This window comes from Alexandromys fortis, unplaced genomic scaffold (assembly GCF_014885135.2).
Source record: "Alexandromys fortis isolate MF-2015 unplaced genomic scaffold, M_Fortis_MF-2015_v1.1 scaffold_85, whole genome shotgun sequence".
NCBI classification, from domain to species: domain Eukaryota; kingdom Metazoa; phylum Chordata; class Mammalia; order Rodentia; family Cricetidae; genus Alexandromys; species Alexandromys fortis.
This window is the reverse complement of record NW_026067975.1, coordinates 2,647,208-2,665,634: the sequence shown is the minus strand read 5'-3', so window position 1 is coordinate 2,665,634 and position 18,427 is coordinate 2,647,208. Positions and strand designations below refer to the sequence as shown.

The following is an 18,427-nucleotide window of genomic DNA, read 5'->3' as shown; positions in this document are numbered from 1 at the left end:
GAAATTTACCCATAGCGCTTTCTCTCTTTTTTTAAGAGTATATTTTACATTGTGTTTGTGTGTGTATGTGTGAGAGAGAGACACACAGAGGGAAAGAGAGGAAGAATGAATGTGTGTGCACACACACATGCAGAGCCGTGCCACATGTGGAGGTCAGAGGACAACCTGTAGAAGTAGGCTCTGGAGATCAAACTCAGGTCTTTAGACCTAATGGCAAGTATCTTTGCCCAATGAGCCTCCTGCTAGCCCACTCTCTCTTAATTTCTATAGGCCAAGCTTGCCAAAATTCTATGTACACCAGACTGGCCTCAAACTCATAATCCTTCTGCCTCTGCCTCCTGAGTACTTGCATTTCAGATGTTATCATGGGAGAGTGTTTAATATTGCTAAATGCCTTCTCTGTAAAATGGTCACAGAAAATTTTCCCCTACACTTTGTTCATGTGCTATATGATACTGGTTTCTTATGTTGAACTACCCTTGAATTCTTGCCATAAATCTTGCTTATGTATTATCTATTTAAATATGTTACTGTCCCCTAATATTCTTCTTTATAGCTAAACTTGGAGTATAAGCCAACAGAGTGTCCTATCAATGCAAGAGATAAACTTCATTCCATAAATTTAAAAGTGTATGTCCACACTCACACACACCCTTACTAATTTATATACTTCCTACAATGACTAGTTTCTATATGTATTATGTATTTAGACCTTACGAGTTCTTCTACCAAAAGTATAATGTAAACCAGTCATTTTGAACTTTATCATGTTTCACCCATTATGATGGCATTCTCAGATAATTGTATATAAATTACATGCTTTAAATATAAGAATTATCTCTTAATGATAATTTTTACTTAGTCATTGCTTCCTTTTGAAGTTGGACCACTCTGTTTTGATCACTTGACTAATTGCAGGGTATGTGCACCAGAAGAAACGACATTTCACCTCCTACACTTGTCTTTAATGAGAGAGTATATTGATTATGAATTTTCAGCATTAAAAGTAAGTATTAATATAGCCATGGACTTCAGCTTTTTACATACAGACATTTCTATAGGATTTCAATTTATTCTCCATTTTGTCATAGGAAAAGATCACATTTGAATATGATATTGAAAAAATCATAGATGATTGGATTTTGATGGGATTTCTTGTTGGCAATGATTTTATCCCTCATCTACCTCATTTACATATTAATCATGATGCATTGCCTCTTCTTTATGGAACATACATTGCCATCCTGCCAGAGCTTGGAGGTAAGACCTCACTTTACTCCTAATTTAGTACCAACTCACCCTAAAGATTTCCCTCTCTTTGTTAGATTATTGCCTGCATGACTAAATTAGGATAACATTGTGGGTTTCTTTTAATCAAGTGGCAGGCACCGAGGTTGTTGTTTTCAGTGGTCCCTAAAGAGACTGACTACAGGTTAATAGCCTCACTCACTAAATAACTAAAGTCACCTCCAGTTCCTTAAGAAAACCAGCAAACCTCATTAGTTTCATTTCATTCTGTTTATATTTCGTCATAGAAATCCAGCTGTTCTAAATGTACCTAAAAGTATTCAATAGGAACCACAAATTTTTTTCAGTTAAAATGGAAAATTTGTAAACAATTCCTCTACAGAAAATTATTCCTTACCTTTCTCTCACTTTTTTTTTGAGACAAAGTTTTATTGTGTATCCTCAGATAAGCCTCCAAATCAAAATCCTGCCACAGCCTATATAACCTAAATATGATAGAATACAGGTGTGCACCTCTGCAGCCAGCTACACCTTTTCTTACATTAGCATGTCAAATTGAATGATCCAGCTAAACTGTAACACACATGGTGCTGTTACGGATGTGATCCAGATAGACTGTAATACACGTGGTGCTGTTACAGATGTGATCCAGATAGACTGTAACACACATGGTGCTGTTACAGATGTGATCCAGATAGACTATAACACTGTTATAGTCTGTTATGGTGCTGTTACAGATGTGATCCAGATAGACTGTAACACACGTGGTGCTGTTACAGATAGGTTGGAAATGTGGAAGCGTTGTTACTACATAAACCATAATTTCCAGTATTTTGCTTCATTGCCTAAAATACAGTAATATAAAGGTTATAAGAACTAAAGCTGGTTTTTAGACAACAAAACAGAAGCTTTTCTTCGCTAAAAGGATTAATCAGTAGTGATATTTTATTTGTATTTTAATAAATAAAACTTGCCTCAAGATCAGAGAGTAAAATAGCCCCACTGGTCAGCCTTACAGACCAGGCAGCAGTAACACACACCTTTAATCCCAGTAGCCACATTAGTTAGCCATAGAAGCCGGGCGGTAGTGGTGCACACCTTTAATCCTAGCCCTAGAGAGGAATATAGTACAGGAGGAGACAGCTCTCAGTCTCAGTCTCATTCTGAGATTTCTGGAGACAGGATCACCATTTCAGACTAAGGTAGAGGTAAGAGCCAGTGGCTAGCTGTTTTGCTTTTCTCACCTTCAGGTTGAACCCCAGTTTCTGTCTTTGGGTTTATATTAACCATGCTACATTCAGCAGTTTGTTGAAAGAATTTTATAGTGCTATTAGAAAATAGTATCAGTTTATACTACAAGTTTAGATTTGGTTCATTTTAGGTTACATTAATGAAAGTGGACATCTCAACTTACCTCGATTTGAGAAATACCTTGTGAAACTATCAGATGTAAGTAACAACAGGTTTTTTTTTTCCTATCCTGGGGGAGCTATAAATGGTCATTAATCATTTAGTTAATGCCAGGGGTGAAAAAACTGTAGCTTTGTTCTGATTGTTCATTCTGTATAATTTCATTTGAATTATTTCATTTTAGTTATTTTTAGAGTTAATGATATTGTATGTGTATATATATAAATATTATCCACATTAATGATATTTTATGTGTGTGTGTGTATGTGTAAACATTCTCCTAATTTTCTATACTCCAGAAATTTAGTTTGTATTCTTTCACGTTTAAGTCATTTTAAAATTCAATTATTTTTGGTCAGTTTGATCGAGAGCACTTCAGTGAAGTTTTTGTGGACCTCAAGTGGTTTGAAAGCAAAGTTGGTAACAAGTATCTCAACGAAGCAGCAGGTGCGGCAGCCGAAGAAGCCAGGAACTGTAAGGAAAAGAGAAAATCAAAGGTAGCCAGTTTTTGGTGTTCTTTCTTTTTCTTTTTCTTTTCTCCTTCTTTTGTTTTTTAGCTATAGTGATAAAACTAATATTCCTTGTTTTCAGTGTCCTTGGTTTTCAGGGCTTGTTTGTTCTCATTTTTTCTTCTCCATGAGCATCTAGAATTGTTTTGGTTTCTGTCTCTCTCTATTTCTCTCATATCATAAGTATGTATTTAAGAAAAATTAGTTTCTTATTTTCACTTCTTAGAAATAGCATTTTCCTCTATTGGGAAGCCAGTAAATGGGGCTGGAGCGTTTGCTCAGCAGTCCAGAGCTGGTAGAGGCCAGAATAGTATAAGGAAAAGCTAATGGGAATCACTGCCGGTAGCTAGGCTGTCAGAAACACAAGAGGAAGAGTTAAGATCATAAAACTAAAAACAGGTGGGCAGAGCATGGAAGATGACGTAGGTTAGAAGATGACAAGATTCAGAGATTCAGAAATGCTCAATGGATTCCAGCTTAGACAGACTGCATTAGTAGCAGTTCAAAATTGGTGTCTAACAATGTTAAACTGGTAAATTGAAAAAAATCATTTCATTCTTGTTTATATTGTAATTGATAAATTTTTAAGTAGTCTTGGTCTTTGTAAACAGAGGCAACACTTTTGTTTCCCAGCCATCCATTCCTGAGTCATCACACAGTTTATATTAATTACAAACTGTTTGGCCTATTAGTTCATGCTTGTTATTAACTAGCTCTTAAAACTTTATCTATTTCTATTAATTTATATTTTACCATGAGGCTCCTGGCTTGTTACCTCACATCTTGCTTCCACAGTGACTAATGGTGTCTCCCTGACTCTGCCTTCTTTTCCCCTATATATGTTTGGCTTTTCTGCCTAACTATATTCTGCCTTGCCATAGACCAAAGCAGTTTCTTTATTAACCAATTGTAGTAAAACATTCACAGCATACAGAAAGACATCCCACAGCAGGTCTTGGTGCATATAATCAAATATACTTTTTATATTAGTGAGAATCATGTATTATATGTCAGCTCTATAACAAAAATGTATAATTTTATAAAACAATTGATAACCAAAAAAAAAAAAACCATACAGTTTCAGGGGGTTTTATCTTGTTTTTAAAGTAATATGCTACAGAGTATTCTTTAAAGATCATTTCAGTTGTATTTAGTTTTTTTTTCTAATCTTTTTACATGTCTGACTTGGAAACACATCTTAGCATTCATCTTATGATGATTTATAATTTTTATAGGGCCAGGAAAATTCTTTAAGCTTGGCTGCTTTAGACAAAAGTGAAGGTGAAGTAGTAGCTTCTGAAGGTGAGTACATATGTGTTTGTTATTTCTTCTGAAGGTGAGTATATACTGTGTTTAATGTTATTTCTTTGACACGTAGTTGTTTCTCTTTTCCTTTATTAATACTAACCCAGCAATATTGGATTGGATAAATTCCCATGATAGTTTATAAGTATCAATTTTGATATGCATTGATCACAACATTAGATAAAAAACAATATTCATATTTATCAGTCATATCTTTCTGGTTTTTCTCACAGATAATTTTGAAGATGAGACTGAAGATGATGATCTGTTTGAAACTGAATTTAGACAATATAAGAGAACTTACTATATGACAAAGATGGGAGTCGATGTAGTATCTGAGTATGTTTTTTTCATTATTTTTATTTTGCAATAGAAAAAGTAAATTTTGCAGGTCTTCAGAAAACAACATGATTTTAATGAAATATGGGAGATTTATTAGTGTCTTCAATTATGGATTTCATGATAGTGATTCTGGCATGTGTTCTGTTCCTATGATAAAAATTGCTGCCAAGATGAACTAGGAAGATGACTTAGTGGCTAGTATTTGGCGTACTACCTGAGGACCCAGGTTCTCATTTCTAGCATCTGTGTAAATGCCAAAGCAAGTGTGGCAGTCACCTGAATGTAGAAGCAGGATGTCCCCAGTGCAATCTAGGTAGCTAGACTAGCCAAAGTGGTGACCTCTGGGGTCAACAAAAGGCCCTTCCTCAACATATAAGGTGGAGAACAATTGAGGAAATACCCAGCATCAGTCTCTGATCTCTGCAGACAAGGACACATGTACACAAGCACCTTCACACAAACATATACACCCACACATATGCAAGCATGCACATCACACATGCAGAAAATTACTTAAGATTTAATTAGCAAATAGTAACATCCTTATACATATTAAAAAGATATTTAAAATGCTAAAAAAATTAAAAGTAATCTAAATATCCAATAAATGGACTAAGGATACCCTTCCATGAAAGAGTGACTACCTATATTCTGTGAGACCCCAAGTTTGATTTCCAATATCAGAAAAGATAAAACTAATAAATGTCTAAGATTCAACATGGTAGCAAGTGACTGTAATCCCTTAGGAAATACCCAAGAAGCAGAGGCAGGAAGACTGCCACGAGTCTGAAATTGAAAAATTTAACATAAGTGAGTTCCAAGTTAGTCATGGCTACATTACAAGAATCTGTCTCAGAAATAACCAAATAATTTTTTTTTAAGTCTAATAAGAAGCACCATTATAGAGCCGTGGGTTGTGACACTTGAGTACAGTCAGGAGGCCAAAACAGAAGGTGGAAGTTGATAGCCAGATTTTGTCTTTCATAAAGGAAGACTCTGGCTCATCATCGCTCCTCTCCCCATCTCCAGAATCTGCACAGCTATTCAATGGTGTTTCCAAAGAGTTCCCCACAACTCAGAAAGATGCTTATAACCTAAAGACAGGAAACACAATCACACATGATTATAATACACGCATTCATTGGTACTTTTTTTAATTGGGTAACTTTGGGCTAGTAGTGCATAACCGGAGCTATTTGGAAAGCTGAGCCCAGAAATTCACAGGGCAAGGGCAAGATAGCATGGCCTCGTCTCAGCAGTGACCGAAAAGCAGCAGACGGAAATGACGAGGAATTGCTAGAAGGAGATAAGAATAGTTTTCTCCATTATCCAGATTTTTAACAATCAGAAAATACTTGTCTGAAGTAAGAAAGTATTCTGTATCAGGTTAAAAAACACATCTACCAAGAGAATTAACTCCTGAAAATTGTCTCATGACCTCCACACAAGTATATGCCATACAAATATACACATAACACATATAAATTGATAATAGAACATTTTAAAGATATATACATACCTACCAGAAATAGATAGGAAATTTCTAAGTGATTATTTTTTTACTTTAGGCTATGGCTTGCTTTGTTTTACCCAAATCTAGAGGGATCTTGTTCAGAACATATAGCACTTTTTTTTTTTTTTTAGTTTTTTGAGACAGGGTTTCTCTGTAGCTTTGGAACCTGTCCTGGCACTAGCTCTTGTAGACCAGGCTGGCCTCGAACTTTAGGAGAGTGATAATACCACTTTGTAGAAAGGTCAGTAGGTGAGTCTTCAAACATTAGGCAAAACTATGTCATAATGACAACTTAAGCATGCATATCCGATTTAACTGTATTGATAGTTGGCTTAGGAAACTGTAAACAGCCTTTCATGTGACTGTATTCTGTATGGAATTACAAGATGGAATTGTAAATATTTTGTAGTTTTTCTGTTTATAATGTTTAGGTACTAAAAATACACTGAATATATTGGTCTCTCTTCAGAAAACAACATTGTTATGAAAATGCCCCTTTCTGTTTCAGTGAGTTCCTGGCTGATCAAGCTGCTTGTTATGTTCAGGCTATCCAGTGGATCTTACACTATTACTATCATGGAGTCCAATCCTGGAGCTGGTAAAGGCATCTCATTTTATAATGGTTCCTACTATTAGAGTCTCATTTACACATCTCTTTTCCTTTTATTTCTACTTAAAAGAATTTTTCATATATGTCTACAGTCAATTTTAAATATAATCTGTTTTTAAATGAAAATATTTTAAAGACTTTCAACCAAGAGAAATATTTATAGCCCTAGCCTTTGTTAATCTAAAGTTGTAAAATACTTTAGCAGTCTGAGTCAGCATGGGTTTGGGGTGTAGCTTAATAAATCACTTGGATCAGACTCTAGTTGTCCAGTAGGAGAGAATCGTGGATAGAGTTCCATCATAGAGCCCCCATCTAGCATGGATGAAGCCTGAGGTTGATTCCTAGTGCCACCAGGAAAGTAAAAATAAGAGAACCCCTTCTCATGGCACGATCTTAACAAGTGTTTGCGTTCCAGTGATAGTTACGTGAGGGTGTTTGTAAGAGTCTCCACATTTTTGTGTACTCAAAAACAATACTCTTTAACAAGAATAATTTCTGAAGAGTCAACTAATATTTGTGACTGAAAGAAAGGTTTTGCTTGTGTTAATAAAAAGTAATATTCACCATTTCTCCTCTATATTGGTCAGCTCTTCTCACTGACAAAAATTCCTGACAGAACAACTTAAAAGAAGAAAGATCATGTGACTCGTGGTTTCAGGCTTCAGTTTCTGCTCAGCCAGCTCCAATCTCTTTAGGCTATGGGGAAAGAAAGTGTCATGGCAGGGTGGACATGGAGAGCAAAGTTGATATTTCATTGTAACTAGAAAGTAGAGAGAAAGACATGTCCCGGTGGCCCAAATCCAATAGTCCCATCTCCTAAAGTTTCTAGAACCTCCCAAATAGCCCAGCAGGTGGGAACCAGGCTTCTGTACGTGAGTAGTAGGGCTGATCTGATCCTAGCCAATTACATCTACTCATTCACTAAAATGGGGAATAACATCCAGAGTGGCAGCTTGTGTCTGACCCCAGGCTGGAGGATCACCACAAGTTCAAGGTCAACTGTTAAACGCAGCAAGATCTTGCCTCAAAAAGAAAGAGGAAGGATAAACCCTCCAACTATAAGGCACCCTATAGTAGAGACTGCTGTGAGCATAATCAGGAAGCTCACAACAGTGCAGAATGATGTGGCATTAGGTGTTTGTTCACTTATTAGCCAGCTTTGAAAGGAAATTCTTCTTCTTTTTTTTTTTTTTTTTTTTTTTTTTTTTTTTTTTTTTTTTTTTTNTGTAGCTTTGGAGCCTGTCCTGGAACTAGCTCTGTAGACCAGGCTGGTCTCGAACTCACAGAGATCCACCTGCCTCTGCCTCCCGAGTGCTGGGATTAAAGGCGTGCGCCACCATCGCCCGGCTGAAAGGAAATTCTTACGTTCTCAGGCCTCTCTTAAGAACAAGCGAAGTTTAAAGATATGATCCTTATTTGTTATTTTAGAAGGCTAAATGCCAGTAATTGCTGTTTAATTGCCAAGCAGTAAAATTAGGGACTTCAAAACCATATTTTCATATACTTGAAGTAAACATCATTTTCTACTTGCCACAGATGAAATTAAAGCTCAGAAAACCAAAGTAATCATCCCAAAAAGCCAAGCCATGCCTATCTGTTTAGAACATCAGTGTATTTACACTATTTCACATACCATTCTGACTTCTAAACTTTCCTATCTAGAACAGCTGAATGCCATAATTAGGAATGTGGAAGTCTCTCAGGCAAGCAAGTTGGCTAAGCAGGTAAAGGAACTTGCCACCAAGCCTGACAACCTGAGTTCAGTCACTGGGGCCCACATGATAGAGAGAGCTTACTCCCACAAATCTCTGACCTCCACACACCTGTACAGCCCCATAAACAAACTAAATAAAATTTTTAAAAAATTTAGTCTTTCCTTTTCCTTTCTTGCTCTATATCCTGAGTGTCTGCCTCCCTGTGTCCAGTGATTCAGACACCTGTAGCATATTGAAATATTTTTAATTTTATGTTCAAAGGCTTATTAGAACATGTCTATAACTAAAGATAGGAATATTATAAACAAAATGTATGTGATTGATTTATAGCTTAATCTCTACCACAGATGCAGTGCCATGTACCCTGATTCAAAGATAACCTTTCTTAGAGTTGACTGACATGGCTGTATAAGTACACGCCCACTATCCTTCTTAGGGGCTGATTAGAGCTTTGGTGTCAATATCTACTGAATACTGAGTGCCCCGCCCGTTGCGGAGAGGTCCCAGGTTCAAGTGACTAGAATGACGCTTCTGACCACCTCATTGTTCAGTGTATTGATTGAAGGATTTGTGATCTCTACTTGAGACTTAAAAAGAAACAGTCCCAATGCACACTTTAAGAAAGTTGTGAGTTTGAAGCCAGTCCTGCCTTCCTAGGTACCCTGTCTCTTAAGTTCCCACTTATCAAAATATATTTATGAAAATATTTTATTTATTGTTATCATGTGAGCTAAGCTTTATAGAGGTGCTAATTTCTTATACTCAAGAGATAGAATTATGTATGATACATTTTTAATTATACCTGTGTATTTTTAAATAAATGTAGGAAAATGTTCAATATTGGCCATTTTGTATAATGTTTTCAGTTTAAAACACATTTTCTCTCATAGGTATTATCCCTATCATTATGCACCCTTCCTGTCTGATATCCGCAACATCAGCGCTCTTAAAATCCATTTTGAACTGGGGAAACCCTTCAAGCCATTCGAGCAGCTTCTTGCCGTCCTCCCATCAGCTAGCAAAAATTTGCTTCCTACCTGCTACCAGGTAGGTTTTGGAATTGAATGAGTTTTCTTAATATTCTTTTTTAAGGATTTATTTTTATATGTATGTACATTTTGCCTACATAAATGTATGTCTATGTACCTCATCATTCTTGGTGCCCACAGAAGACAGATAAGGGCATTGAATAAGGGAACTGGAGTTATGTATGGTTGTAAGCTTCCATATAGGTGCTGGAAAGACAAGGATTTTAACCATTAAACTACCTCTCCAACACCTTATATAATTTTTTTGTATTTAATTCTTCATATAAACCTGAAAATACTGCTGCCCAAAATAATTTAAGAAATGAATTTTTATTTATCTTAGACAATACTTATTTTGAGTTTTTTGTTTTTGTTTTGCTTTTTTTTAAGACAGGGTGTTGTAAAGGACAGGGCCCCTTGTTTGTCCCGGCCACAAACCGGGACAAACTTATACCCAAAATAACCACACAGAAACTGTATTAATTAAAACACTGCTTGACCATTAGCTCTAACTTCTTTTTGGCTAATTCTTACATATTAGTTTAACCCATCTCCATTAATCTGTGTATCGCCACATAGCAGTGGCTTACCAGAGATTCTAACTGGCATCCATGTCTAGTGGAGGATTCATGGCTTCTCTCTCTCTGCCCTTCTTCCTCCCAGCATTCAGTTCTATTTTTTTCTGCCTACCTAAGTTCGCCCTATCAACTAGACCATGGCAGTTTCTTTATTCATTAACCAATGAAAGCAACACTTAAACAGAAGAACCTCCTACACCAACAGGGCTTCTCTGTGTAACAGTTCTAGTTGTCCCTGGAACTTGCTTTGTAGACCAGGCTGGCCTCAAACTCACTGAGATCCGCCTCCCGAGTGCTAGGATTAAAGGCATGCACCACCACCCCCCAGTGAATAAGGGCGGTTCTAGTGACTTGTCTTACACCAGTGTCACCTCAGGATAAAGTGAGAGCTTTAAGCATTCCAGCTATCAAATTGAAGGACCTTTCTCTTACTAATATATTTCACATAATTAAAGAAAGACAGGGTCTCTGAAGCACACTAAACATACTAAGCATATTATAAAAGTTATTTGGTTTTTGTAGGGTCTGTGTCCGAACTTCTCATTCCATGTCTGGTCTTCTCACAATTTGGAGTAGATGTACATACATAACCCATTGCTCTTAACATTGTCATGGTCCCTCTTGCCTCTTCCAGAGCCCTAACCTATACTCAACCCTGGTTTCAGCCTCTGTTTCTTAAATATCTTTAATGTTTTTTGTTTGTTTTTTTTTCCTTCAGTTACATTAAACTTTTGGTAGCATACCACTGTTAGCCAATAAGTATGTTATGATCACATTTGTTGTGTTTGTTTAGTGTTCATGCAATAGCAATTAAATTTTATATTATCATTTTAGGAATATGTTACTTCATTTTTTAAATTTATAATCTTCCCTTTCACTTCCCAATCCTTTTTTGCATAAGACATCGGTATGTTTTCTTTGTTTACTTCTTTTATAGAATATAATAAAAATGTTTGCTATCAGACTCTGTTATTAATGATATTGTGGGTCTGTTATTAATGGTATTGTGGGTCTTAGATTTTACTTTTTTCTTTTTAGATTATCTTTGATGCTAGTAATCATATTACTAGAATCCACTGATTAGGGCATGGAAATAAATAGTTTATTTGAGATTGAAATGGAAAACTCTTGGAAAAATGTGAAAAGAACTGAACTAAACTTAAACTTGTAAGTAAAGGAACAGAATTTAGGTGACGTTATAGAGTGAAAAGACAATAGAAAAATAAAACTGTGGCTGACAGGAAGCTCAGCAAATACAGGTACTTGCTGCTATGCCTGTTGACTTCCATCCCCAGTATCCACACTGTGCAAGGAGAGAATGGACTCCCATGGGTTGTCCTCTGACCTCCATACACACCATGATGCATGTGCACACACACAACACAATAAATGTAATACAAGTTTCTAAGTAAAGATGGCAGAATTAAAACTAATAGTAGCAGGAATGTGGTGGTGTGCACCTATAATCCCAGCATTCTTGAGACTGAGGCTGGAGACTCTTGAGTTCAAGGCAACCTGGATTACTTAAATTCTGTCTCAAGACAGGAATTAAGAGAGAAAGAGAAGTCATTCATAATAAAAGTAGTTTTGCTCCGTAACTAAGTTAAAGAAGCAGAAAAGAAATGAGTATCAAATACAATTGAAATTTTTACAGTTTGCTGGACAAGCTGACACAGGCTTGTAATTCCAACACTGGGGAATCTGCAACCAGGTGGGTCTTAATTTCAAGACCAGGGAGATGCTGTCTCAGAAAAAAGGAAAATTAAAAGGATTCATTTAGTTGGAAGCAATAATGTACCACATACATTGTTGCAACCTAATAAGGTAAGGAAATGTTCTATATGTTAATGAATTGTTGTAATGATAGTGTCTCTTTTATCTATTTTCCTATTTACATTTTCACAGCATTTGATGACCAGCGAAGACTCACCAATTATAGAATATTACCCACCGGATTTTAAAACTGATCTAAATGGGAAACAACAAGAATGGGAAGCTGTGGTATTAATACCCTTTATTGATGAGGTCAGTATATGAAATTAGTACATATAAACACAGTCTTTTAATGTGTGTATGTGTGTGTACAAGCCAAAGATAATCTTAGGTGTCATTCTTCAGACATCATCCCCTGGTCTAGCAGGGGACCTGCTTGTTTCCATCTACCCAGCACGTAGACCCCAAGTGTGTCTACACCACCATGTCCAGCTTTTTACATGGGCAAGCTAGAAACCAAACCAGGTCTTGATGTTTTTTAGCTAATCACTTTACCAACTGAGCTATTTTCCCAGCCCCTATTATTTTTTGTTTTAATGTTTGTCGTCCTAATCGGGGTGAGATAGACTCAAAGTTCATTTAATTGTATTTCCCTGTTGGCTAAGAATGTTGAGAATTTTTTCATATATTAGCTATATTATTTTTATTTGTATCTGTTCTTTTGAGAATTGTCTGGTTAGTCCATTTGTCTACTTATTCATTAATTGTTTTTTCTACTTAATTTTTGTGGGTCACTTAATTTCTAGATATCAATCCCCTATCAGATGTATAGTGAGCAAGGACTTTGTCCCACTTTATAGGTTGTCTCTTAACGTTGCAAATGGTTTTCTTTACTGTTATAAACTTGACTTGACTCAGTCTCCTTGAATTCTTGGGCTTATAGCCTGTGTCCTTAGGGTACTTCCAGAAAATCCTTGCCACCTACTGTGTGGGATATGCCTTATTCTTTGGTTTCTAAAGGCTCAAGGTTTATTGTTTGATTATTTATTTGAGATCACTGACTTTCATAGTTGTCCATTCTCATCTTAGGACTCCCTTAGCTGTACGAGAATGCTGTGCCTTCATTTTCATTTGATTCTAGAACCTTAAATTTCCCCCATGATTTCTTCAGTCACCCATTTCATGCCAGCTTTTATCATTCAGTTTCCATGTAGTTTCTCTTTGCTGTTAGTGTCTAGTATTCCACTATGATCTGATAAGATACAAGGAATTATTCCAGTTCATGTTGCTTTTTAAGACAGTCTCATAGTCCAGGCTGAGAATGACTTTGAACTCCTGGTCCTTCCAAGTGCTGGATTACTGGGTATCCTACATGTATACCTTGATTCTTTTGTATTTGTGAAGGCTTGATTTGTGGCCAAGAATGTGGTGGGTTTTAGAGAGGGTTCTATGGACTACTGAGAATGTGTATTTGGTATCTCTTGTAGATAGATACCTCATAAGTCCATTTGATCTATGATTCTCTGAAGATTCTGTTCATTTTTGTGTGGATGAGAGTGAAGTACTAAAGTCATCATTATTATTCTATCAAGAGTTGTGAGACCTTTTATGCCTACTGCTGTCTTATTTCATGAAAGAGAGCTGCAACATTTAGTGCATGTATCTCAATTATTATGTCATCCTGATTAATTTTTCTGTAATATATAATGGCCTTCTCACCTTGTCTGACCAATTTTGATTTGAAGTCTACCCTTTCAGATATGAGGTTATCTACAAAGCTTCTTTTCCTTCTATTCACTTGATAGACTAATTTGAAATCCCTGGAATCTCAATCTGTGAGGTATTTCTTAGCAACAACAAACAGTTGAATCCTGTTTTTCAGTCCAGTCAGCTATAGTCTGCATCTTTTTCTTCCTTCCCTACCCTTCCCTTCCCTTCCCTTCCCTTCCCTTCCCTTCCCTGCCCTGCCCTGCCCTTCCCTGCCCTGCCCTGCCCTGCCCTGCCCTGCCCTGCCCTTCCCTGCCCTGCCCTGCCCTGCCCTGCCCTGCCCTGCCCTGCCCCTTCCTTCCTTCCTTCCTTCCTTCCTTCCTTCCTTCCTTCCTTCCTTCCTTCCTTCCTTCCCTTCCTCCTCTCTCTCTCTCTTTCTGTCTTTCTTTCTCTCTTCCTCTCTTTCTCTTGTTGTTGAGTCAAGGCCATTTACATAGAAGGTTATTACTGTTGGATCAGGTTTTTGGGTGGGAGGGTGAGGGTTGTTTGTTTATTGAGACAGGGTTTCTCTGTGTAGCCCTGGCCATCCTGGAACTCACTCAGTAGACCATACTGGCCTCTCAGAGATCTGCCTGCCTCTGCCTTCCAAGTGCTGGGATTAGAGGAGTACACCACTTGACTAGGTTTTGAGTTTTTTTGTTTGTTATGTTTTGTTTTGTTTTGTTTCTTTCTTTCTCCTGTATTAGTGTTAGAGGTTTTCTGGTTTTCTATATTACATCATAGATTCTTTCCTACTTTTCTTTTTTGTTTTTTTGGGTTTAGATTTTTTTATTTGTTTGTTTTTTGTTGTTGCTTTGTTTGCAGGGAGGGGGGATGTCTCAATTTCAAGATGGGGTATCTCTGTGTGTAGCCCTGGCTGTCCTGAAACTCACTCTGTAGAATAGGCTAGCTTTGAACTCACAAAGTTCTGCCTGCCTCTGCCTCCCAAGTGCTGGAATTAAAGTCGTGCGCCACTACCACCTGGCTCTTTACCTACTTTTCTTTCATCTGACCTCCACACATGTGCTATGGCATCTACGCATTCACATACATATGTACATACATATTTACACACTAAATACTTTAATTTTCATAAACAAAAATTGGGACTGGAGAGATGGCTTAGCAGTAAAGAGCATCTCTTCCAAGAGACCTAGGTTCGGTTCTAGCACCCACATGGCTGCTCACAACCATCTGTTACTCCAGTTTCAAGGGATCCGACACCTTCCTCTGGCCTCTGCAGGCAACAGACATAAACTTACATGCAAGCAGAACACTTATACACATAAAATAAGTAAGTTAAGCCTAGTAAAATAAAAACATTTATACAGTGGAGAGCGATAGAGGAAGACTCAATGTTCCCTTCTCACACAGGCAAGCATACCTGCGTGTGTGCACATCAGTCAGTAATTAATCCGTGAATGAGTAAAAATTGAATGCCTCTTATGTTTAGGTGTTCATGTCTTCTCTACAGTTGAGAATACTCTGATATAATGTCATTGAATAGCTAGCCTATACTTTCAGTTTTTGTTTTTTTATCCCATGGATTCTTCGTTTTGGTACTTTGGTCTCCTGATTGCAGCTCATGCCCAGCTGGGTGAACTTCTTTTCAGTACATAACCTGTCTCTCAAGTTCTCCTGTCTGTCTGTCTTTGGATTCGAGTCTACTTCTTACGCTAAATCTTTTCCTATACACAGACAGCTTCTAGATTGCCTTCTTACTCCATAGTTTCTTCTCTCAGGACCTTTTTTGTTGTTTTGTTTTGTGTTTTATGTTGTAAGTCAGGGTGGTGAAGAACTTGCTATGTGCCTGAGAATGGCACTGAACTCTTTGTTTTGCTTTAATTTTATTGTCACTGTGTGTGCACACATGTTCCACAGGTAGAGGTCAGAGGACAACCTGTGAAAGTTGATTATTTCCAAAGGATTGAACTCAGGTCATCAGACAGCAACAAGGGCCCTTACCTACTGGGCTACCCCATCAGCTCATGATGTTATTTTTAAGAGCCTAGTAGTGTACAAAGGGGAAATACTTTTCTGTATGTTGAGATTACGGTGTTTGTTTTAATCATTTATTATTATTTACATCAGAAACGATTGTTGGAAGCCATGGAGACATGTAATCACTCCCTCAAAAAGGAAGAAAGGAAAAGAAACCAACACAGTGAATGTCTAATGTGCTGGTATGATAGAGACACAGAGTTCACCTACTCCTCTCCATGGCCAGAAAAGTTCCCTGCCATAGAACGGTGTTGTGCGAGGTAATGCTACTTGGTAATTTATGAATTCTTCTTATAGATGTTCAAGTCTTTGTGTGTCATATTTGTGACAATTACTTGATATCCAATAAGTTAGGAATAGTGGTTCAAGCCTAGAGTCCAGCTGCTTAGGGGGTTGAAGCAGAAGAATCTTGTTTGAGCCCAGGAATTTAAGATCAACAACATAATGATTCCCGGTCTCAAAATGAAATTAATAATTATTGAGCAACAGCCAGCTGCTCAGCATCAAAGCGTCTCTCTCCCTGGACCATGTCGCTCTCTCCTTGGAGCAGACGCTAATTCCTTCTACTACAGCTTTGTGGGTTTTTCTGTCTAGTATATCTCTCACTTTATCTCTAAACAGTTTCTGTATTAAATTTTTGTGATTTTTTGTTTTCATTGTTCATGTCTCTATTGCCAGCAATATTTGATAAACATAACTTAACCTTACAGTCATCAACTACCGAGCCAGAGATTTAAAAAAAAGTTGAGAACCCCATTTTCCTTTCTTAAATCTGTTTTTGTCATTCTCTTCCCATCTTTATTTTTTCTCTTTTCTTGCCTTCTTAAAAACCATGTATATAAATGACCGTTGAGCGAATGGTATTTTTTTCAAGTACAAAGAACAATAAAATAGACTATGAAATGTTATTCCTTTAGAACATGAAATATAGATTTACATTTCCCTTTGTGTTTATGTATAAGGGTTTTTTAGTTTTTTGTTTGTTTGGTTTGGTTTGGTTTTGGTTGTTTTTGAGATAGGTTCTTGACTGGACCTGGAACTCACCAATCTGGCTAGACTGACTGGCCAGCAAGTGCAGGGGTCCTCCTGTCTCTGCCTTCCCCAGCACTGGGATTACAGAGGCATGCTGCCACGCCCTCCTTTTTAAGAAAATGCTAGGATCATCCTCAGATCCTTAAATTGGAAAGCAAGCAAGTTACTCCCTGAGCCATCTCCTTACTCCTCGATTGTTTGTTTGTTTAGAGACAGGATTTCTCTGTGGAGTCCTGGCTGTCCTGGAACTCACTTTATAGACCAGGCTGGCCTCAAACTCACAAAGATCCACCTGCCTCTGACTCCAGAGTAATGGGATTAAAGGTGTACATCACTACCAACAGGCCCCTCGATTTAAATAAATAAATAAATTATATGTAGCTTGTTTAAAAATAGTGGGATTAAAAACCTTTACTTAGTAATCTACAGACCTAATTGTACCTAGACTAGTAGCAGTAGAGAGGCTGGATTGCTCTTAGTTTTCTGATTTTGTTTGCTTTATTTTAGGGTTTTGTTGTTTGTTATATTTTAGAATTTTTGTTTTATTTTACATTTTGTACATTTCTTTGTGTGTGTGTTTGTGTGTGGGAGAGGGGGGGGGGAGGACACAAGTATGCTATGAGTATATGGAGATCAGAGGACTTTTAGGAGTCAGTTCTTTCTTTTTATCATGCGGGCCCTAGGGATTAAACACAAGGTATCAGTCAAGCTTGGCAGCAAGTGCCTTTACCTACATCATTGGCCCCTGAGTTGGTTTTTGTTGTTTTGTTTGTTTGTTTGTTTGTTGAGGGCAGAAAGGCCTTGTGTTGGGAAATATTAATTGAAGATTTGTTACATTTGTTTATGCTGTGAAATATTTGTTAAATGATGCAAAAATGTATTGTATTCTTTTATGTTGCATTTGTTTAACTCTGTAAAGCTGTGTTACTTTGCCTGTCTAAAACACCTGATTGATCCAATAAAGAGCTGAATGGCCAGTGGCTAGGCAGGAGGAAGGGATAAGTGGGACTGCCAGACAGAGAACAAACAGGAGAGAAAAGAGAAGAGGGAGGAACAAGAAAGGGAGAAGGAGAAGAGGACACCAGGGGCCACCCAGCCAGCCACAAGTAAGGAGAAAAGAAAAAGATATTCAATAAAGAAAGGTAAAAGTCCAGAGGCAAAATATAGCTAAATAGAAACAGGGTAATTTAAGAAAAACTTAGAAATAATACAAGCTAAGGCCAGGCACTCATAAAAAGGAATAAGCCTCTGTGTGATTTATTTGGGAGCTGGGTGGCAAGCCCCCCCAAATAGCCAAAGAGTAATAAAAACCAACTACAGCCTTGTGCACACAGATAGGCACTGGAGAAGCCAGGAAAGTTAAACACACAGCTTACCTCCGCAGTGGAATGAGGTGCGCAACTGCTCTTCCTGGAACGCTAGGAATGATGCGGTTTTACAGCCTGGTGATCCTTTGCTGTCTGCTGAGACAGGCTCTGCCCATATCTCCCAGAATTCATGTTTTTACTTATTAAAGACCTTTTTCCCAAAACTTGAGCATTGCTTTTAGATCATAAACCCATTCTTTTTTTTATTTTTTTTTGATTTTCTTTTTTTATTTTTTGAAAATATTACCGCCTCCTCCCCGTTTCCCATTTCCCTCCCCCTCCTCCCACACATCACCCCCTCCCCCCACTC

At 37.4% G+C, this 18,427-nt stretch overlaps 1 protein-coding gene across 1 annotated transcript in view; it reads left to right on the top strand.

The window, feature by feature from the left end:
* The window catches only part of Xrn1 (5'-3' exoribonuclease 1), a 96,592-nt gene that overhangs the window by 13,445 nt on the left and 64,720 nt on the right, over nucleotides 1-18,427 (top strand). The window contains exons 7-16 of the mRNA XM_050157293.1: nucleotides 919-1,006; nucleotides 1,092-1,260; nucleotides 2,630-2,697; nucleotides 3,018-3,155; nucleotides 4,403-4,469; nucleotides 4,706-4,811; nucleotides 6,836-6,925; nucleotides 9,543-9,699; nucleotides 12,164-12,283; nucleotides 15,809-15,978. Coding sequence (XP_050013250.1) covers nucleotides 919-1,006; nucleotides 1,092-1,260; nucleotides 2,630-2,697; nucleotides 3,018-3,155; nucleotides 4,403-4,469; nucleotides 4,706-4,811; nucleotides 6,836-6,925; nucleotides 9,543-9,699; nucleotides 12,164-12,283; nucleotides 15,809-15,978 — 1,173 coding nt within the window. The remainder of the gene's footprint in view (nucleotides 1-918; nucleotides 1,007-1,091; nucleotides 1,261-2,629; nucleotides 2,698-3,017; nucleotides 3,156-4,402; nucleotides 4,470-4,705; nucleotides 4,812-6,835; nucleotides 6,926-9,542; nucleotides 9,700-12,163; nucleotides 12,284-15,808; nucleotides 15,979-18,427) is intronic.